The following is a 24476-nucleotide window of genomic DNA, read 5'->3' on the forward strand; positions in this document are numbered from 1 at the left end:
TTATTCACCTTCTCTTCAGGGCCTGTGATTGGTGTGGACTTAGAGCTATCCTTCCTTTCAGTCTTAGCTTTGAAGATCAACACCAGTGTTGAACGCAATGAACTATAAGTACATTTTAGAGTAGCATAATGGCAGCATCAGGAGAACTGAAGTAGGGAAGAAGGACATTTTACCTTTTCCTTTCTGATCAGTTCATCATCAGCAGAAATTGACTTTCTGAAGCAGTACTCACTGCCAGTTGGATTAAAAAAGTGGTAAATCTCTTTCATGTGGAAGGATGAAAGCTTTAGCTTACTTCCCAGTGAGCCTTGATGGTTGTGCTCAGTAGTCCAAGAGGGAAAAAGAGCTAAAAGCATCACAGTGAGCTGCACTGCCATGGTGGGGCTGTGGATTCCCAGCACACTTTGAGACACACTCCTTCTTCCCCATGAGCCCCTTGCCAGAATTAAGGCACAGAAGACTCAGCATCTCAAAGCATGCAGTGAAACAGAGGGAGATAAATGGAATGCATCACTTCTTTTTGTTCCCTTGTTTCATTTTCTCAATTGTATTTGCAGCATATCTGAAGCAGACTCAGAAGGCTGAGAGTTGGAATAAGGCAACACAGGTCATTTACAATTAATCAGTGATTACTGCTGTAAGTCTCAGATCAGAATTGGTGTTTCGAAAGAACTTTTTTCTCCAGTTACACAACTTATGTCAGTTACTGGAGTCCCAAGGACCAGCTTACTTGGTCTTTCCACAATTGAACATCTGTAAAACTTTTAGGACAGTATGCCACTGTCAGAAGAAATGTCTGTATTTTAAGATTACTTCTCTATTATTCCCTCCTAACACAAGCATAGAAAGAGTGGTCAGAGAGCAACTAAAACTACTTTTACTACACTGGAGGAATTGATTGTGGAGGAAGGTAAAACAACAGGGTAAAATATCATCCATATGCCATCCCAAAAACAAACTTCTGAGAAATGAGAAAAGGTAACATTTTAACAACTGATGTAAGGCTCATTTTTCAGATACAGAAGTGCCTGCAAGGAATACAAATACAGTAACCACAAGCTCCTCCTGCTGTTGAAAGACAAAACTGAAGAACTGGTTAATTGCCTTATGCTGTTACCAGTGATGGAAATGTGGACAGGTAGAAGATCTCCCTGAGCCCTGATGACTAGAACTGAAGAATACACTCCTGGAAATCCTTGCACGAGCCTTCCCCTGCCCTGGTATTTTTTCATCAGGAATCTCCTTTGATTTGGCACTATCTGACAAAGGATACTGAGTATCTTGAATTTTGATCTGACACAATATCGCTGCTTGAATGTTACTAACTTTGGGAAACTTGCTCATTGCCTTTTTTTTTTTAATCAAGTTTTTTAAATTACTTGGCTGTTTTGTTTTGGTGGTTTTTTTTTCATAGCTTTCTGCTAAGTTTAATTAAGCTGAAGATGCTCAAAAGCCAAGAAAATAAGGTAACGTGCTTTCCATTATGAAAGATTAAACTATAAAATTACAAAATTACTTAACTGAAGGCAAAAATTAAGGATATTTTCTAATTTGTAGATTTATCTCAAATAAAATACTTCTGCACTACTGCCCTGGGGGAAGGTATAAGAGACGACAAGAGAGTAAAGCCAAAGTGGTTTCAGTGGGCATTTCAGTGGGCATTGCATGTGTCATGGCTCAAAAAACAGTACAGAACTAGATACTTAGATTTGCTTTGCTCCCTTTTGCTTCCATGTAGTTTAACTACTTATAAAGGAAACACTCTTGAAAGCATTAAAAACTGAACTGCATTCAGAGACAACCAGTAAAACAGTGAAGGGGTAGTATTTGGATACTGACTCTTGTAATTTCTCCACAGATTCCTACCACAGCATTCCAGATTGTCTGGACGTACACAAACCAAGGAGAACAAATAAACCAAAAGAGAAATAAATGAACAAGCTGTAATAGAGAAACTGACAAAGGTGTACTCCTTTTATTGCTAATGTTCAAATAAAGATTGTAGAAGACTTGCAAGTGAATAGACTCAAAAAAGGGAGGTGTTTGTGACTAATTTTATGATGATCAGGAATAAAGATTTAAGAAAAGCTTGGATTTCCTTGAAATTGAAAATTCATCTCTGATTAATATACTTCTTACTCCTAGACTTGGAAGGTTCTGCTGCAGGAGTACCCCCATCCAAGGAGTAGAATAACATATTATTCATGAAGTATATTTATCACAGAAAATTACAGAGACACAAACACATGGAAACAAAGGAAGCCTGCTACTCTCAAAGGAAAGCCTTCCTAGTTTACGAAAAGTACACCAAGAACAGAAAACTTGAACAAAACAAAAATATCATGGTCTCATCCCCAGGGGATTAGTAATTTTCTTGTGCTGGGCTGCCAACCAGCATATTGACATTCAAACTGATGGGAAATGCTGAAAGTAATGTGATGCTCATAAGTTCCAAGCACCCAGTTGCAGCTTTTTAGCTGAGTAGTGCTACAACAGTAGCATGGTGAGCATCTTTACAGGCATCAGTTCTTAAGATATCAGGAAGCACAAAGATGTCCAGAGAAATCAAGTCATATGCACATCTAGGACCATATGGATCTCCAAGTACAGATGCAGAACTGCATCTTTTGACTATTTCATAAGAAAAAAAGAAAACAACAAAACCAACTAGCAGCATGGTCTTTAATCATCTTGCCAGAAACTGGCAATTGTGCAAGCAGGCAGGCTGTGTGGGACTCTGCTCTGAATGCTGAGCACATCTCTGTGACTACATGCTGGCAAGCAGACAGACAGAGAAGCCAGCTCTGGACAAGCTAACTGAGGTACGGACAGGGTAGCTCAGGGAACAACTGCTCTAAACACTCAAAACACCTGCAGACATATTCTTCTTCCTTTACATTCATTCTTATAATTCAAATCCCTTCTGATCACTCACTTCCGTAAGGACCATCATTACCTGAGTGAGAGGAATTACAGAGTAAAATATAAAGCAGTACAAAGTACCAGAACCACACCAGGATTTGGGGCTGTGTTTGCAACCCTGAGAAATAAAAAAGTGAAAGATCCAAAGAGCGACCATAATAAATGCCTGATATAAAATTACATACTACAGATTAAGAATATGCAATTTGCTCAGTATTTTTGTTTTGCAAAGGAGGCATAAAACATACGCATTTATATAAAATGACAATTCAATAAAAGAAGGGATTGTACACTTCACATTTAAAACAAAGCAAGTAAGCAATGACCTTAAATTAATGCAATGACTTTAAGTTAATAGGAAAATCTGAATGAGGAAATTAGGAGAAATGGTTTAATGGCAAGGCTAAGTGGAAAGAAAGTTTCCTTAATGAGGTAGTTACTGTTCACTAGCAATGCTTGAAGAAGGCATTCAGTAACTTGAACAGACTCAGTAATCTGTTTCTCCTAGTATGCTCTGTTTAAGATAATGTTGTTTCTTGTTCAGAATCTTGGGTGGATAGAAACTTTATGCCTGCATTTAACTTTGAAGAAACCTCTTGCTTGCTCGGTGAGGATAGCTTTCTAAAGGCAACACGAAATAGAAAAAGCATCTCTACCGTACTTAAGAAAATAAAAGCTTGAGAAGAATCTTGTTTTCCAATACAGATTTTCAGAAATACCCTATGGTGGGAAATGTAAATCAAGCAATACTCGAGAAAAAAATCACTCAGAAAATATTTACATCATCACTATTTGTGTTCTGCCTTTACATTTCTCAGGATATAAGAATTTCTTGTAGGCTTTTGAAATTAGTATCAGAACAGATTTGAAATGGAGTTGAGAGAGATCAGTGAGGATTTAAAGCCTCACTTCTCATTTACTGATTTCTGGATTTCAGACATGCATTTGCTGACTTTTTTTAGCCCTTACTGCCATGCCTTCTCTAGCTTGGTTTACTTAGAGATTAAGAATTCACCATTAACAGCACTTTTTCAAGATATTACTTTTAAGTTTAAAAGACTTTGAGAAGTCACACATCTCTAAGGATTTGATGGGTAAAGTTTTCTAACACAAAGTAAAATAGTGACAGAGAGCTTCAATTAAAACATGCAAACAAAAGTTATTTATCCCACCCTCTAGAAATCCAACAGAAAGCGAAACAATATACAGAGTAAATACCAGTCCTAAAAAATTAAGTCTGATGGTGTATGAAAACAAGAGGTTTTCTCCTTTACTGCTTGTTTGTTGAATGGCCTGGGTTTTGGGTGTTTGGTTGGTTGATTGGTTTGGTTTGGGGTTTTTTGTGTGGGTTTGATTCTTGTGTTTAAGATCAAGAAATCAATTAGATAGTAGTTTTTTGCAATTTAGTGAAATGATTGATTAGATGAATATAGCAATTTTGTGCAGTGGATTGCTAATCAAAACTTGTAGCCTAAAGAAATTACATGAGAAAATTCTAGAACCTAAAGAGTCGTAAGACAGAGAGACCCTGATTGGACTAACTGTAGCTCAAATGGAGTCCATAAGCATCTTATAAGAATTTTCATTTGTATTGAGATACTTCAAGTGTACTATTAAGGTGAAACTACACACCTCTCTCTGGTCACTGAGAGAGTTAGAAATTCAGTGAGGCTGAATATCTGTTTGACTGCTAAAAGGAGGAAAAAAGTGTCCTGTTGTTCCACAATGATTTAGAGATTCCCCAAGATATTGTTGAATGGAATTGTGACACACAGATGTCACGATATAAAGGCACAAAAGAAAATTCACTGGCATTAACGTAACTCTAATGAAATATTTTGTGATATTATTTCCACATCCAGCGGACTTTAAGGGCTCTGTGCTGAGAAAAGCTACCTGGAAATGGTAGCAGGAAGGATAACTTAAAAGATCAAGAGTTATCATCCTTTCATCATGAAGTGAAAGAAAAATCCTTCCACATAATGATTTTCAAATTTAAAAAAACACACAGAATAAAATGTAAGTATCTCCTGAAAGATTTTGGCAGATGGGATATTAAACTGTCACATGTTTTCCTAATATCAGGCTAGCTGAAAAAATCTCCACTGCCTTTATTTGCCCAGAAAACAGCATCAACAAAAACATGTATAGTCTATGTCTCAGTGCAACATGCTGTTAATTGCAAAACCAAGGTCCAGATAAGTTTTGTTTTCCTCTGAGACTGAGCAAAACAGAACTGAGATTAGGGAAAAAAACAATTATGCAAAGCAGACCAAATTCACTGTTGTGTAACAGTGTGGGCCTTTGCTGGTTTTCTAATTGGTTTGTTCAGATTAATAGACATTCAGAATTTATCTAATAAACAAGTAGCTAACATCACATAATGCTTACTACAGTAGAGACATACTTCACTACCCAACACTAATTACCTCTGCAGCATAGTGTCAGAGCTACAAGGCATCCTTCTTGGCCTGGGACAACAAAAGTCACCAAACGAACAAAAATGGATACCATTATTGGAAATTTTTTCAATCTACATCCATTCCTTTCTGTATTCCTAACAGCAAATCCAAATCAAAGGACTGGTATAAGTAATGCACTGAACTCTATCCATCAACCACTACCTAATTTAAAAGTTGAAATACAGGTCTTTTACAGCCATGCTAATATAGAAACCTTATGGCATCCTCAAATGAATAGCGATCATCCACAAATATCAGTGTGCAGAGAGACTGGACAAACACAGTTTCAGTGGTAGCTGTATGTTTCTGTGCAGATGTACAGCCTTTCTGACACTATACAGCTGAGAGTGAAAAGGGGAGTTCCAGTCTGAAAACACAAATGATAGTTACACATAGCTATGTGTAAAGGAAGGGACTTTGTGGATTTCAGCACTGATACACCTTCCAGGCAGCAGCAATACAACAGCACTCTCAAGAGAAAGCTGCACATCACGAAGCCTGCAGTTCCATTCTATCAGGTTTCTCCTTAGCATGGAAGAGGTCAAGATCATGCAAAGCATGTTTTAATTTGTTGTATCTTATCTCCCCCATCACTTCTTTCAGGAAAATAATTAGACTGCTAACAGTGAGACAATCTCCATTACATGCCAAATTGTGGTTGGTGATCCAAAACACTGAAGGCACTAGAGCTTCTTCAGCCAAGTGAACGACCTAAATAAACCCGTGTTATGCATCTTCCCAAGGGTGCCCTACAACTTTTATGAAGCTTTTCAAAGAACTGGCCTACACCAGACATCTAAAATAACAGACCCCATAGAATATTACACTGACCTCAAGTCTGACCATGTTTTCAAGCAACTGGAAGGAAACTGTGGAAGTGCTAATAGGTTGCAATTACAAATGTATCTGGTGTCAAAAGGCATCCTCCCAAGTCAAACCACAAGATTATCCTGAAGTTAATATAATAACCTATCCTTTTGAAGCAGCTTCTCCAAATGAGACTGTACCAACCATCAATCTCATGCTGGTGTAGTATTCAGATTTTTGAAGAGAACCTGAACAGAGCAAAAAGCCCATATCCTTAAATACATGTGTATGCCAAGTATGACTTAAAAAAAAAAAAAATGAAAGCAGACATCAGTGAATTTATGCTCTGAAACTGTTAGCTTCTACACTTATTAGCCCAATGTATTTAAATAAATGGTTAATCTACTGATTCCATTATTTTATCTCCACAATATAAAACCAGAATTTTCCAACATTTAATTACTCTTTATTTTGGATGTACTATGGTTTGATTCTAATGAATGCTTTCTGTTTCCTTTAGGTGTCATCTTCATCTCCAAGACATTCATCACGATCAACTATGCCTTTTGTTGCCATGTATAAAAATGGTGGGTCTAAAATAGCTGATAGTAAAAATAAAATTATAAAAGCAACCAAAGCGCCATTTAGTCCAGAGAGCTAGTTCCTTTTTCTCATTTCATCAGTGAGATCCTTCTGCCCTCACATCCATGCAAAAAATTTTCAGACAAAGTTTTCCATAATCACAGGTAGAAATAGCATCGTTTCACTCTCTTTACAGAAATACATCAACTTTTTTTACAGAGTAACAAATCATTTAAGGTTTTCATACAAAAAAGCTCCCATGAACACAATTCATCCTTTCCTAAGGATAAGTGCAAGGGCTTGCATTAGCAGTTCAGGATTTGGTACCAAAGTAGCTCACTAATTGTAGGACATTTGGCCTACTTACTGCAGAAGATGAAAGGTGCCACCTATGCACACTGGTATGAAGGAAGGGAAACGCCTTCTTTTACCATTTAGAAATCTGTTAAAGGTAGAATTGGGTTGGATGTAAGGAAGAAATTTTTATAAGGGTGGTAAAATACAGGAACAGATTGTCCAGAGAATTTGTAGATGCCCCATTGCTGGAAGCTCTCAAAGTCAGGCTGGATGAGACTTTGAGCAACTTATCTAGTGAAAGATGTCCCTGCCTGTGGCAGGCAGATTGGACTACATGATCTGTAGAATCCCTTCCCACTCAAATCATTCTATGATTCTATAATAGGGGTCCTCTTCTCTTTCTTATTTTTTATTTAATTTGTTTTCTACTTTTAGTTCATTTTTGGCAGCCTGATAGTGCCAAACTTAACACCTAGGTTTGTGTACACAAATCCCCTCAATTTAAACAGAAAGTATGTTAAAGATGATCTTTGTATCACAGGCAAACTGGCACAGTCGAACAAAGTCTGATTTTAAATTCTCAAACACCCCACATTACTAAGTGTTACAGATCCTGCATTTAACATTCAGATTTAAGCAGCATGAAGTAATCATGGCTTAGAACCACATATTTAAAATGGAGCAGCAAGAAAAGCAGAAAAAACACCAGTATGGAGTACTTCTTGCAGCTTCACATTGCTTTAAGCAGAGTTGAAAACCTGAGAACTTGCAATCATTACAATATTGGAAAAGTTTTCACAGTATTTCAAATATTCATTGCAGTTCTTTGCACCCATTTTACTGATACCTAAGACTGCATACATTCAAGACTAAAGGATTAGCACAGTGAGTTTTAGCCCAAGGTATATGCATACCTATTAGAGGTAAATATATTAAAGATGGTGAATAAACCTCTCAGGGCACTGCCCAACAGCATTTTCCAATCTCAGTGAAAGAGCATGCAAGAATTGATGAATGAAAGATTATCTACTATTTCACAAACAAGTTTTTAAAATACAGGGTTGAATTAAGCAAAAAAAGGATTTCATTTCATAAGTCACTTTCTCACTTAATTTTATACTTAGCAGCGTGTCCAATATAATTACTCATAAAAATTGCCATATGATTGAATTTTTCTCTTTATCTGAAAAGCAGCACCAGCATCTGATGTTCTACTGATTAGAATCTGGCTCAATGTCTGTAATGGAATTTTCCACACACAAAAAAATAAAATCCATGTTAACTCTAAGAGAAGGATTTCAGAAAGAGTAAACATTTCCATACCTTCTCTAAACTGAGATTGAAGAGGAAAACAAGACAGTCATACTTTCATGTATACAAAAATGAAACATGCTAAATTTCAGTGAGATTTTCAGAAAATGTGTGGGATTCTAGGGGGAGAATACACAGAACATGAAAATAACCTTTTCTGGAGAGTTAAAGAAGAATTTATGTAACTTTTCCTATGAATATGAATTTTTTTCTACTACATTTTTAAGATAAATGAAAACTGATGCCAGATTATTCATACACAATCTTAAAAACAAGAGCAGCATTGGAAAAGACATAGTGGAGGAAATAAGGCAAAAAACTTGACTGGTGTAAACTTACCAAGTGGTTCTGACACAGGAGCATGACTTACAGCCTAGTGAAATTAATGCTGAAATGCACATTTATTTATTTAGCAAACAAATTGCTCTTTCTGCAAATATTTATAAAAAAGTAAATCAAAGTCTGAGCAATAATAAGTTCCTAAATCCTCGGGGCTTTTTCTTAAGATTCTTAAGAGGACACAGTCTGAACAAACTCATTAATTACAGATTACAGTGAAAACACCTGCAACTACTGATACAGAATTTATGTCACATCCCCAAAACAGACCTTCTCGTTCACATTCTAAGTTAAAAGTACAAAATCAGTTATGGTAATGAATATACCCTGGGTTTGCAAACAATATTATAATAACTCTCAAACCTTGAATACTGCATAGGATTAAAGGCAAGTTAATAATTTTCAGAATAAAACAATTACTGAGCAGACCACATACTTCTTTCCTGCCCTGTCAGGTAAATTAAACTGTAGGTGAGCAACTAAAGCATAAGGAAATTCACACTGAAGTTTGTAAGATGCTGTATGACAGAAACAAGGAAGAAGCCCATAATTCAAAGTACTAACAAACATCACCACCTGGAAGAGGTAATGGACCATATGTGGTAGACCTGGAGAGAAGAAAGCATCAAAGCCCAGCATCAACACAACACACGAAGTAATAGAGACTAATATTTTCAACCAATGGGTAGCAAAGATAAGGAAAAAGGCACACGAGAGACATAAAAGCAAAGATGATAATATGTGATCAGATGCATAAAATTTGATTAAAATGCATTGAAGAGGAGCAGTAACTTGAACTAAGTCTCCAGCTGGACTCCCCACCACTGCACTGGTCATTAAATCTACTGGTAACTACTACAACCCAGAAAAGAAATTAAAAATCACTAGCAAATGCTGACTTAAATTGCACAACTGGAAAGGGCTGTGCAATTCTGGAAGGAAGTCTGTGGAAAGAATGCAAAATGGAATTGGGAGGCTGGGATAAACAAATAAAAAATACTGAAATTACAGCTGGTATATCAGCTCATGGTATATTAACACAGGATGAAGCCTCTGGTGTCATTATATCCTTGACAGTAATGCTTAGAGTTTTGGAATTCTCTGTTTGAAACTGGACACCCAAAACACTTAATTCAAAACAGTGAATGTCTGAAAATAGCTGGAAAATTTGAGCCTTTCATTTTATAAGGCTATCTTAGAGTATTATGCACAGCCTTTCACTGCAAGAGCAGATATGCTAAAAAGCAGTTCTCAACGTGTCTAAAAAATTTCATTTAAAAAAGGCATGAAGTAAATCTTAACATAACAGTTACTGTTTAGACATTTATTTTAAAATCATTTTTATTCACTATCACATCCTTTCCAAGGGCAGATTACTTCCTCTAACACATCAAGCTTTTTACGCAGTGTCCTAAAGAACGAACCTGTAAGTTCTTTCCAGTTCTACCCCAAGTTCAGCATCTTGAGACATCCCCTTACTCTGAAACCTACTGCTGGGCCACTAACTAGCTCAGTCTTGCCCTGCACCATCTTCCAAATTGTCCTGCCTCACAGTCTTAACTTCTTCATTGGCTCTACAGAAAAATTGATTACTTTCTAACCACTTCTGTCATGTTCTCACAAACCTAAAATAGTACCTTGAGAATGTTCATATTCCAGTTTTACGTGCAGACCTATCCTCATCTTTTCACAAGTGCTTTTGTGAGAATTCCTTAATTTCAAATGCCACAACACTGATCAGACCATAATACGGGAAAATTCACACTGAGTTTCATGGTTTCTATACAAATTTCTATTTCTACACACTAAGTCCATGATTACAGCACAAAAGGAAAACATTTGCTCATCCCTCTCTTTTTCTTGTGCAATATAATTTATTATAGATAAAACCAAGCTAGGACATAAATCACATCATTTTCTGCTTAAGGAAAAAGTAATTCACTAGCAAACAATAGCTGACAGGAAAAATGAACAAATAATATACCAAAAATAAAGCTAATTTTGAAAAAAACATTGTGGTAGGCTGAAATATGGAGGAAGATCTCTCAAAAGGCATAGAAGTTTAACATCCAGCCTTTTTGATTCCTTGAGCAGATCAGAAGTTAGATGAAGCAAAATGAAAACACAGTAACATTCACTAAGAGTAACAAGTTAATTCACTAGCCCTATGCTGCTGATGGACAGGGAACTGTCTTCTAGTTTGGAACTGAGCCTGTCCCTGAGGCAATTAAAACTTCACCTACAGATCTGCGCTGGGGATGTAGGCACTCAACATGCCTGGGAGGTCACAGCAGATTGTGAGAGCTGGCCCATCTGCATGGAAAGCTTCTGTTCTTTCCAAAGGCAACAGGCAGGTCTTCACCAAAACCTTCTGCATGGTAACTAAAAATCTGAAGACATATTTCTCAGGATGGTAACTTACAAAGTACTGATTAAAAGAGCTACCTTGGACATATGGAGATAAAGATAGCAGTGCCTAGTTGTGTCAAGTGCTGCCAGGAAGATTTTTAGCACCAGGGGTTTTTCATTTTATCTTCTCTTTTAATTTTTTTTTCCCCATCTTAAAAAAGGGTGGATATTTTCCAGTTCAGTTTCTCTCTTGTGCTCAAGCAGTAGATTTCAACTTCTAAAACAGCAAAGCTGGTTTAGGAGGAAATAGTTTCTAGAAGGTTTGGAAGTTCACAGCCTTTGAAACTTAAAATTACCTTTCTTGTACCTGCATTAAATGGCATACCATGAACATAATAGAAAGAATAAAGCACACAGCTCACCTCATAGTAACTCCTTACAGCATTGCAAAATGCTTCATCTGCTACGATTTGCGTCTCCCCGTTCAAAAAGGCCTGGAAACGTTCCTTCAGCACCTGCAGCTGCTGCTTGTTGAGCTATGCAAGAGAAAAACAAGGAGCGGGGAGAGAACAAAAATAAATGCAGTTAGTCTCCAAGTAAAAATACACAGGACTGCACACACTTGGAACCTGTGAACAGGAAAAAAAAGACAGGGGCTCACTGGCCACCTGGCTCCCTGGAGAGTGGCAGCTCTTTGGAGTCCCAGCTGGACAAGCCACGCTGTGGCAGCCAGACATGCATGCAGGCAGCATGCAAGGAAACTTCTGCTCCTTCTGGTGTCCTTGGGATGCCAGAGGTAGGCCTGCATGGATACTTCTGTGCAGTATTTTATATGCATATGCTAAATATAATGGCTGATCTTCTCCATGACAGCAGGAGCTAATAAAACTTAACTCTTAGCTTGTCTTCAAATAAATCATTTTCTTTTCATCCTTCAAATAACTGAACATAAACAACTGAGATGCCTCCATTTCTTGGAGTAAACTAAGCACTACCACTGGAGTGTTTCAACAAGCATGTGCACTGTGAAGAAAATGGAGTTCTAGCCACTGATGCTACAACACTATGAATGACATGAAACAACTGGATCTTAGGGAAGAGCAGACAATGGCTCCAAGATTGACACCCAGTAACACTTGGTGAACTTAATATCAAAGTTGAGTACATTTTGAAAACAAACTCCTAAAAGAGAACATTACACAAATAAACCTTGCAATCAACCCATTTTTATCAAAGGTTAATTTTAAGGGAAAAAGCAAAGTTCAGAAAGTCTCCAGGGATCCAGACACAGATCTTTTGCCAAGGTTTCCATCCACTCTTCAATTATTTAGTAGGATATTTCTCCTTATCAAATCTGTGAGAAGTTTGAATATCACATCATATTCTTGAACTAAAAAAATTTCAAACACAACTGACAGAAAGGTTTTTCATCCCTCCTGTATTTTGCTTAAGTAAAACAAACAAAAAACACAAACATATAGCCAGAAAATGTAAATATTTTTCCAGAGGGAAGAAAATTATATTTGTAATGGCTAACCTGAAGCAAATAAGACTGCCCCCAATGGCACAGTAATTTCTTATTGAAGAATTTTTTGGCATCTACAGTAAATATGGTGGCCTTAGGCTTTCAGGTCTCTTACGTCAACACGTTTAAGTGATTTAAGCTACAAAACTGTTATCAAATTAGCAAAATCTCTGCTATCCTGATAACGGGCCTACCGTGGACAACTTCTATTTTCTTAATATCACAGGAAGATTTTCATCCCACACAAAGTTTGCTAAGTTTGCCAACTCATGTGCTTCTTTGAAAAATCTAACAATTTTCTGCAAAACTCTCCAAATTGATTGCAAACCTGAAAGCTGTTTTATCTTGACAGGAAACAACTGACTGGGTATCAGAAGTCCTCTAAAAAAAATGAAATATAGGCAGTAGTGATGCAAAGCCAAAAAACTATGCTTCTGAAAAAAAAAAAATCAAGTTAGTTCAAAATACATGATAATTCTGTTCCTCATCTTAACAGAACAATTAATGATACATAAAATGCCCCAGGAGACCTCAATGGAAAAAAAAGGTCTCCTGTGGAGGCAAGCAAACTTCAACAGAGGTCGCTGTGACTTGGATAAATTTCCTGGATGAACTCCTGAGAGCAGCAGCCTGACAATGACACCCCATCCTGTACCACAGCCAATTAAAAATCAATGGGAGAATTATCCATATTGTGTCTGCACATCCACCCAAAATGGCACCTATCCACCTGCCTGCCAAAAATCCACTCCTTGCACAGAATCTTCACAACACTCGACAGCTGTTTCTAACAGAAATCAAACTTCATTCCACTGATTTGATTCCTCTTATTCTTCTCTCATTTTCTAAATATTTTGGACAAGTTGAGATAGCAGAAAATGCAAATCATTATGGATGGTTTGAGGATTTTTTTTCCAGCATACACATGTTCTTTTGGGAGGCTTAGAAAAGAGACGAGCACTCACACAGACAGTGCCCCTCTGCTGAGCGAGCAGCTCCTTCATCCCATGGAATATTCACAGCTCTGCTACGAGAGCATGCAGGCTTCCTGCCAAGGCAATTATGAAAATGTGTTTTCATGCTTGCAGACTTCATTCTTTAGGTGATTTGCTTCTCTATTACCCCCACACCAAACAAAAACATTATGAGTAAGGCAATGAAATATAAATTTAATTCTGACTTTCTCATTTCTAACCATCATAGTTCAGCAAACTGAAATGCCTTTAAAATATTTAATATATGGCTTCCATAATCTCTACTTTAGGTAGTAAGGATTTCCAAGGGTTGAGTGGCATTTTAGGATTACTGTATATTTCTTAAACTACTTTTATTTCAGTGCAAAATCTGGATGTACAGAACAAAGTTCTCCTGCAAAGCTGAAAAATAACAGTATTTCCAATGGAAAATATAAAAAGCTACAACCTGCACTAAGGACGATCTGAAGTCTATTTAATATGTCCCAAGTTCTGTCATGTATAGAAATGCAGCTAACTGTCAAGATACAGAATAATTTATAGTAGTCTACTGCAGCATACAGCTCTTCTGGGCTTTTTATTTGTCAGAATATTGAGTGTACAGTGAATTCTCTCTAATCTCTTTTTTTTTAAGTTGGTAATTCTGAATGAATTCATGAACACTCTTCAACTTGAAGCACTTAAAAATGAAACAAAGCTAACAGTAAAAGTAATAGCTTGGAAATGTGGAGAGAAAAAGAAAGACTAATTACACTGGAATGCTGTTGTAGCAAAAGCAGAGAAACAGGTGTTTGTACAGGACATTAGCTCTTGGATACTGCCAAGCAGCTCAACCTGTCAAAGTCTGAGCTACCTTTGAACTTGGTCAACATGGAAAAAGAGAACACATCATGTATAATGATGAATCCCAAGAGAAATGCCTAAACTTAAGTAATCCTGGGCAGATTCCCTCTGCCCATTCCCTCCCATAATGGAGCTCAAATCCTTTGTAGCAGCACTTCCTTTCAATGGCACAAGCCCTTTCCTCTGCTCTGTGCAAGATCCATACACATCAGACCTTTGCTTTCAGTCCACTCTCATCTTCACTGTCAGTGCCTCTGTTTCATTTTAATTTTAGTAGGAAGAACCACAAACAGGAAATTTAAAATTAAAAAAATACATTACTATATGCACCTCCAAATGCAAACTAATCTCGGAATACCACCAAAAGTATACAGCAAAGCCTCGTTGATTCTGTTGCTTTACATTAACCTGGTTCAGTTTTGTATTGCTTCTGCAGATTTCGCATTCTCAGCGGTATAGAATCTGTTGTCATAACTCTGTGTGATACTTCATAAGCAACTACTGCTGCTTCATGGGAGAATGTAGACTGTAACTAAATTCCAGTGACTCAGAATATCAGATCTGATTGCATTCTGCAAAATGACTGAAGATAAGTAAAGACAAATTTAAGGGAAAACAAGATTAACTGCTCTCAGATTTGTTTTTCTTTATTGCAGTCACACAACAGATACAAACCTTTCTTCCCTTCCATACCTGTGTCTTTCAAAAAAGGTAACTTTTTCTTTCACTTTACATTTGCTAACCTTAGTAAGCTATCAAACAATAAAAATATTTAAGACAGAGTGAACTTCTCAAAGAGCTATTTAATTAAATTAAGAATAACTTTTTCAAGTTGCAGTAGCAATTTAACAGGAGTAATATAAAAGCATGAAAGAGCTTCAAGCACTTAACCACTAAAAAACTTCCTCACCTTGCATTTAACATTTCAAAGAAGTCATATATCCAGATATATTCCTCTTTGAGCATTAATTTAAAGATTTCCTTTTTCCCTTCTAAAGTGAAAGTTGGGTATGAAAACCTAGAAGCACTTCTGGTTTAGCTCCACTTATACCTTTAAACAATTTCAATAAATGGTTTTTACACAGAGTTTAAATTCCTATTTTTATAAGAAGTCACATTTCAAATAGATGTCAAAGTTTAGGGAGTTATTCCAATGTCACAAGTTTTGCTTCCTTAAATAATAAACTCCAACGAAGGAAAAATGAAGCATGTATGGATTTTTAAGAGTAATACTGTTTATTTCTCTTTGAAAGATAGGAGGGAAAAAAACCCCAAACTGTAGCTTCACTGTGCTTGATGCTTCATTAAGAGCATCTTCATCTGCTTCTCACTGCCTACGTACACAGAGCACTCACTACTGCCCTGATCACATGCAGCCAACAGCAGCTGGCAAAGACATAACTCACGGGACCACTGCCCCGAGAAAGCTTTAGAAATGAACAAGTTTAACACGTGCCAGCGCGGGGGCCCCAAGCAGGCTGGCAGCATTCCCGCTCTCCGCGCGGAGCTGCGAGCCGGGCGCTGTTCGGAGCGGCGACACTCGGAGCCATCGCCACCTTGCGGCGGTCCCAGGAACACCGCGGGCTGCAGGGCTGCCCGCTCCCAGACGGGATCCCTGCGAGCTTCCCCAAGCCTGACCTTAACACCAGCAACAGCACTGCTGGCGCTCTGCTCCTCCCACACCGTGCAACTACCCTTTTCAGACCATATGGGTATTTTAGGGAAATACCAGGAGGTGATGACTGCAACTATAGACAGAGCAAGGTTAAATATTTCTTACACAGACTGCAAAATCACAGGGGTAGGGAGGAGCCAGCCAAAAGGCCACCTCCTGAGCCCTCAATGCTGCAATGTGTACTGTCTGTAGCACCAAACCTGTCCCCTAACGCTTCCAAGAAATAAGAAGCATTTTTATTTCAAAATTATGCCATTTTGTATAATGCTTTTGACAGCAGCAGTTGGTTTTGAAAAACTTTAGTCAAAGCTATAATTTTTGAGAGCAGAGTGGAAAAAGAGCCTGATGAGGGTTCCCTCAAACAGCTGTCCCTCTCTTCCAATTCAGTCAGCAGATAAATTTTCGTCTGGTGAATTAAGAGAACTGAAAATACAAATAAATCTTCTCCCAGTCAACTTCTCACACATCTTTGAACATAACTTTGTTTTTGTCCTGACAACCTCTTTGTAAAGGGAAAAACCAAAAAAACGCACAAAATAAGATGACATTCTGTCAAGGACTAACTCATCCCATTGCCACAGCAGCATGCTCAAGGATGTTGAGCTCAGTGACTCCCTCCCTGTGTCTCCTCTGCAGGGTGTCCTGATGCAGCTGGAAGGCAATACTGATGGTCAGCCCATCACAGCAGCCCTCCTCTTCCCAAATCAGCCTTAGCATTCGAATAGCAGGACTGCATCTAGCAACACTTGAAAAAACTCTCACTCTGTTGCTGAGTGAGACTCAAGAGCCATCCCAGCCTTCACCACCCTGCTGTAATTAGAGCTTCCCACCACCCTCCATGGTGGTGGGGAGGGCTTTATCCACAGGGTCGGACTGGAAAGCCACACACAGCTTCTCTGTGAGAGCCAAGAACAAAAGCATGGAGCCTTAGGCTGAACCCATCATTATCCTCTCCAGAAAAACGTAACACTTGTGCCGCACCATTGCCTTTAGTGTGCTTCATCTCACACTGGTGATGAGAATAAGCCTGCAAAGCAAATAGCCAGTTATAAACAGTGATTCTTGCTCTGTTTCCTCTCCCTCACTCCCATCTTGCCTCCTCTTCCTGTATCTGCCTACAAAATGTTAATACTTGTATTTCACAGCAGAGATAGAGAGTATTCATTTATAATGGATTACTTTCTTCTGAGGAAGAAGACTAAATAAACAGTATTAGAAAATATCAGTACTAAGACAGAGGTGATAGCTGTGGTTACTGTGCTGAATTATGCAGGTCTTAATTATGTGCAATAATGATCCTATACAGCATGTGGGTGGCACACAATATATGCTGTCCCCTACTACTCATTGCATAAACCGGTTTGATTTTCTAAAAAAAGGATAAATATTTTGCTGTCACTTAGCAACCTCAGCTGTTCTTTGATTTTCTTAAATTTGAAGTTATTCCAAGTAAAACAGTGTCTATAAGGATTCTGTTTGCTGTCATTCCATGCACACTACAATGAGAACATAATCCTAGTGTAACAATTCAGTGCCTTGTAGCATCAAATATTAGATTACCAAAATCAGCCAATTCATTTGCCAAACACATTTATCATTCTTTATAATCTAACAAGCACAACATCACATTTACCTTTCACTGGCTTGTTTAAAAACTGGAAACATTACCATTACCATAATGGTCAGTCAATTCCACTTACAGGGTGTTTAAGTTATAAATATTTTATGCATCATTAAGTCTGACATTTTAAATACTGTCATTGTCCAGAGGAGCATATTCAAGGTTCTTTGGCAGAATTGTAAAACATCTCACAAGGACCAGAGGGTTTGGGGGTTGGTTTTCTTCAGGGAGTAGAGGTGATGGCACAAAAATCCCAGGCAGTGAGCAAAGTAAAGTCTGATTTACGTGAAGGCATTCAGGTGTATCTCACTGACCACCAAAATATAGAACTGGAGACAGATTCCAGCAAGGTCAGATTGGCACCTGAGAGGAAAAGAAAAATAGGTATTTTGAGAATGAAGAGGAACAAGTATTTTGTGGGGGAAAAGAAGAAATAAAAATAAGACTTTCCTAATTTTTTGGCAGAAGACTGAAAATATATAAATAAATACAGGATAATTTAACTGCTTAGAACACATTCATAGCAATGATAGGTTTCTTTCTTGCTGAAAAAAAAGTCAAACTTTTACAGACTTTGCCATGCCAGAAAATAATCTGCTATGTGTTTTTCCTAAAGGCAGTAAATAACACACCCCAATAAAAGCTATCTCCACTGAGATGAGGTTGTCAGTACAGTTGCAATCATTTTCTTTGTACCTACTCCTACTACCTGCGATTTGCTGTGGAATTTAGCTGACAATCATCAGCTAGATTTATAATACTGTATTTGCTTCCTCTGTGCTGTGCTTCACTAATCTCCTCTTAGTCTGGAGTGGCTGCCAAAACTCTACAGCTAGGGCAGCTATGTTCTGCTGTCCCTTGCGACGCCACTCCATGAGGCCAAGTCCCATGCAGAGTACACAGGGGCACTGCAGCCTTACTTCCTTGAGAGTGCCACAGTTACAAGGAGAACAATCATGCCTGAAAGCTATGCAAACAAAGCTTCCAGCCAAGAAAACTGATGATGACTCATGCAGTGACCATGAAAATCATGCCTAGTAGGAATGCACAGTGATATGTAGCCATAATGGGAACCTCAGCTACCAGTGCCTTTCACAGAAGTCGGGCCTGGAAGAGACCTTCAGCATCACTCAGTCCCAACACCTGCAATGTGGGAAGCAAACCTTCCACTAGAGCACTGGTTGGCTAGATGCACTGGTTTTCTGATCTATTAACAAACAAAAGAAATTAAAGAAACAGAGGTAAAGTCTGGCCTGTAAGGTCATTAACCGTTAAGTAATTACATCATATGGACATACATACACGTCAATACATGACCCAATTTAACTATGGTATGGTAGTACGAGGATGCTCAAAGACCCTTCATAATATATACCACATGGAAAAAGTAAATACTGTGCTAAACCAAATGACCTTCAATTTTGTCAGGCAAGGACACCCCTGCTCGTGAAAGAGGACTTCAGCTCTGAAGTCAGCTATCTCATCTTGTACACTTCTATTTGTAATATACTCTTCTACCTAGGAAACCTGCAGTTTATAGCAAACAAAATCTAGAGACTATCTGAACAATAAATACAAACATCTGCATAGCCATCACAATAAATATCCTCCATGAGAGACACATCCAAGTCCCTGAATACATTTATTTCTCAGCATGCAATATGAATTAGAACCAGCACAGCAGATAATCTCATGAAAACTACAGGGATGAAACTAAGCAACTGCACGTGGCAACAAATCTGTACTTAGCAGCTCCTTGACCACAAAGAGAGCACTTCCCATGAGAGTGCTCCTCTCTTTCTGACTTCTCAGCCCCATCTCCCAGAATTTTCTCTGGAAACTACTTTTCATTAACCTAGAGGACTGCAGTACTCATGAACCCATGGAAGTTTAGTTTTGTGTTGCATTATAAGATTCTACCAGAGAAATGTCCAAGAAATAAGTAAAAGTTTTATCATGTCCCCTGACAATACTACGTACACCTTCCACAAACAACTACCTATTCTCTAACATAAGTAACTCTGAAACTTTTTGCTTTTGTCAAAGATTTTAATATCTTACATACCAAAATCTCCCTTTTGTTTCCCCACCTCCCCCAGTCATAAAGACCAATCTAATAGAAGGCATTTATTTTTCCCCACAAATCTTGTTCTTTTAAATCAAGGAGCCATGATTGCTACAGGATTATTCAACACTGGCAGTCAATCTAATATACACAAATGGAAATTCTTAATACCCCACTAGGCTTGCTCATCAAGGTATGTAGGAGACCCTCCACCATTCAAAGACTTAAGTATAAAGGAACATTTCCCTGAACCAAATATTCTAGCAGAGAGAAAGGATTTGAAAAAACGAACAACAGAATTTATTTACATGCACACAATTAGGAAGTCAGACTAGACCATCAAAGTCCCTCCGGTCAGTTTGCAGAAAGTTCTCAAGGCTTAATTTACGTAGCTGAAACTACTGAGGAGATCTTTTAATGACACCTGATTGCAGCTTTAAGCAGCACTCCACTTAGTTTTGAATTCTCAAGCTAAGATTAGTTTCGAATTATCAAGCTGAAAAAAAACCAAAGCTTTCCAAAAGGGATGCAGAGGTAACATACTATCCTTGAGCATTACAATCAAATGGTTTCTCAGATGTCTAGGTACACTAGACATCCTTTCCATACCAAAATACATAGACATACTGTCCAAATTACGTGTTTAGTCCTACTGAACCATGTATCCGAAACACAAGATGGAGCATTCCACAGACCATTTCATTTTGATTGTATGTACATATACCATACATGACTACATTGTCCCCTTTCAGCAAAGTGTTATTTTAGTCTATGAAAAATTTAAAGCAGCACCCAAACCTCTGTAAATATCTTTTTTCCACAGCAGATTTAAAAATGGGCAAATTCATTAATTCCTGCAAAATTACTCACCTCTCTGGAAAAATGAGCTTGTCTCAGAACTGTATGCTATAACATTTAAGTGTAGAAGGAAAACACAGTACATGAATCTAAATGTACGGTTTTCACACTCAAAATAAATCTGACAGACTTCACACAAGAGACTGGTACAATAATGCTATCCAAAGCAATATTTTGCTGGGTAATCTTTATGCAATTAAGAGCCTCAAGAAGACACCGTATTAAAATTCCCTTAAAAGGAGAAATACTCAAACATCCTTCCACCCTGAATATCACAAAAACCTTCTGTTTCAGAGATTTCAAGCAACGGGATCCTCAATGGTTAAATAGGAACTTATAACAGTAGCTAACAGATTTTATTGTCAGGCTTTTTTCCTGATAGTGATTCAGAACCTTCTCCTTTTTTGATGCCTTTTAACCCTTTTTCTAGTGTTGCCTTTTGTTATGATAAGCAATTTCCTCTGCATGGTATGTATTCATTTCACCCAAACATTTTAGAATTTATTTCTGCTTATCAGCACATTTTTCCCATGTCATCCTTGTTCCTGTAGGGTTTTCTTGGAGGGACGAAGCAGTTTCATACCTTAAAAAGAAACCGCTTGCTGCCTTTTTTCTTTCATAATCAAGATTCTGGATTAATTTTCCTTTTCTACTTAATTAAATAGCTCCTGCTTCTTAACCATTTGAAATGAACTCACAGTATTTGCTATCACACCACCTACTAATTATAACCAACAAATTTCATTCCTAGTGTTATTTCTGTCTTCCCTTCTGAAAATGTTCCTTGGTTCTCACCAAGTCTTTCTGCAACCTGATATGCACAATTTTCTGTGTAGGCCACTACAATTTCCATAACTGATGAGCTTTAATTTGGTCTTCAGCACACATGTGCTTGCACAAGAGAGAACTTGAACAATGGACAGTAGCAGTAATTTAACATTTCTGAATAATAATTGTGTTTATTCCCTCTGCTGTATAATGTGCTAGCAGAGTTAGAGATCAGCCCCTTCCCTGCAGAGTTGTGGTAAAGGGCAGCAGACAGATCCTGAGCCTCTTACCTTGGGAGTTGCTTTTCCCTGGCCCCTGTGGTGGCTACGAGGCATGCATCAGCACCTCATCTCCCGCCTCTCTGATCCTCAACCTGAACATTACCCACTGACACATTTCCCTGGCTTGGTCTTCAACCTGCCTCATCACCACGGCCTTCCCAGAGGACCACTGGATAGAGGCTGACCTTGACCAGTGTCTTCAGACATGATCATGACTCTGGCCCCCATTAGCATCCCAGCTTGGTCCCCTTAGGGGTACATCTACCCCTACTGCTCCCTGATGACCCCTTCATTTCTATTTATCACCCTCAAAATCATCCCTTTCCTAGCAATAGTCCCAGGTCTTCACATCTCTCCCCTCCTTCCTTACTTCTGCCTCCAGCTTAAGTGATCACAGAGCTTCTAACATGCTGCTTCCCATGTTCCCTCTCCTCCCGGCTCCTGTCAGGTATGCTCTAGCAGAAAGGCAGAACAACACCCTTAAAAGCAACAAACCCTCATCCCCATGAATAAAAATGTAGTTTTAACATTTGAACATACATTACTCAAATAGAAGCAGAAACAACATAATTCATGACATCTCCATGTAGATCTCGACATCCACACTGCATAAATTGCATAAGCTATTCCCTGATGTTATCAGAATAGCTTTCATCAAGATTTCCAATCATTTGCTTTCAAATTCAAATTCTTTGTCTTCCCCATTTCTCTATGGTTTTCAAAATTTTGCAGTCTTTCAGGTTTCATATATTATCTCTTTATGTTTCTTCTTTCCTCACAGAGAGAATCCTAAAGATTTCACCTTTGTATTCATCACAGCTCACATGCCTAAGTGGATCTCATTCAACAGGTCTACCTAGCAGACCATCCACAGGTCTCTTTGCTTCTTCCCTCATCTCAGGTTTAACTTGGAAAAAGGGACTGGTGTCATTCTGGTATCTCTCCCATGGTGCCCAGGTGTCAACTTGGGTCCAGTACCCCTCCTCAGACATTCACAGTGTTGTCCATGTTCGATTCCTTTCCTTCCTTCTCTCACTGCTGATGGAGAGACACTGCAATTCTCAATCAGGACTAGAAATGGAAGTAATCTTCAGATCAGGCCTCCTTCCAGGCAGAATTTTTGCTTCTCCCTATATAATCTCTGTGATCCAAATTTTCCTACATTCAACACAAGCTGTTTATGCTTGAGCTATTTTCTCAATTTCTACCGAAGCCCAGTATCACTATCTTCCAAAGACATAATTATTCACCACTGCAAATATTTGCTCCTTTCTTTGCCATGAAAAGAAGGTAGACAGTTAAGCTATAATTCAGTCATATCACCAGTTTTACACAGATGCATTTTTCTACATCAATTAATGGAGAAATTTTGGGGTTTAGGTTCCTAATATTCTTATATTAGATTTTATTAAGTGTTCAATACAATATTTAACTAAAGACTCTATGTCCTTTAGAGTTGTATCCCAGTACCACATTTCTCATCAGCCCTTCAACGCAAGCATCAGGAACCATCAGACACATTGCAATGCACAATACAGCACTGAGATAAATTTAATTCTGTGAAAATAGAGCATAAAAGTCTGGAGAAGTCTGGCCTTAACCTTATCACATATCCTACTCTAAAAATAAGGAGGAATAGAATAACAGAAAATTCTGCTTCCCACAAGAAATAGTACTGGAAGAAACCACCTTCCAATTGAAATTTTAATTAAAAGAAAAAAAAAAACTCATCTCCAATTATAAATCAGAGGTTAGATTAACATAAGATTTCAGTATCAGTAATACAGTCTTACAGGAAACAAAAAAAAAAAAAAAAAAAAAAAGACGACAAGGTTAATTAAGGAGTTTTCCACTCTGCAATAATGTTAGTACTAATTTAAAAAGTTATTAAGCTGCACTTATTTCCATAGGAAGTTATTGGCAAAATGTATTTCTTTTATTGTAATCTTTGATGCCTTGAGGGAGCAGAGCTAAATGGCTGAGTCAGTCAGTAAAATAGCAAACCAATTCCCTTGCATCACATTCTCCTCCAAGCTCTGAATACTGATCAGGACAGAATAATGAAAACAAAAGCTGAGTGTCTGCCGGCTGAAATGTGACTCGGTACCATGCCTTATGTATTGATAACTTGCTCCCTCTTCTATGAATAAACCAAATGAATCACAACAAACAATGAGGTTGTACAGTATAATACTACAGATTTGTTTACTCTATACATGCATATTCAACTCAACAGTAAATAAAGGTTGTTACTAAAACTCATTTTACAGGAAAGTTTTGGGTTTGTTTTTTTTTTTTGCAAAATAACAAAAAAAATCCATCGGTAATGTTACCTGTAAGATCTTCACTCTTACTCTGCACAGCATACAGCATATGTATTATTTCTCTCCTCTTTTTTTACAGTCTCCGTAAGTCAAATAATGGAGAACAAAGGCTTCGAGACATTCTCCAATAAATCAATCCAAATAATCACATTAAGTAAGAAGTTACTTCAAACAAAAGTTCTTCCATTACAAAAACATGTGAATCTGAAGATTTACCTATGATCAATTTTTTATAGACACTCCTTTTTATACTCATTGTAAGGTTCACAGGCTTTTGCCAAAACAGCCCATGTCAGTGAAACCTCACTATTCCTTTCTTCAGTCAAGAGTCCATGCTTCCCTGCTAGGAAATAAAAGCATAGTACACTTCTGGGGGCCTCCACGGCTCCCCTGAGGTTCTCCCCTTTCCCTGAGGAAAACCTCTTTTTAACAGTTCTAGGCCAGGATTGAGAGACGCATGGGACTTTTTCGGT

General features: G+C 38.0%; 1 protein-coding gene across 8 annotated transcripts in view; it reads right to left on the bottom strand.

The window, feature by feature from the left end:
* CADPS2 (calcium dependent secretion activator 2) overlaps positions 1–24476 on the bottom strand; it is a 284824-nt gene that overhangs the window by 217138 nt on the left and 43210 nt on the right. For all 8 annotated transcript variants that reach the window (XM_053977635.1, XM_053977634.1, XM_053977633.1 and 5 more), the window contains exon 2: positions 11492–11605. In XM_053977635.1, coding sequence (XP_053833610.1) covers positions 11492–11605 — 114 coding nt within the window. The remainder of the gene's footprint in view (positions 1–11491; positions 11606–24476) is intronic.

This window comes from Vidua macroura, chromosome 5, assembly GCF_024509145.1.
Source record: "Vidua macroura isolate BioBank_ID:100142 chromosome 5, ASM2450914v1, whole genome shotgun sequence".
Taxonomy (NCBI): Eukaryota; Metazoa; Chordata; class Aves; order Passeriformes; family Viduidae; genus Vidua; species Vidua macroura.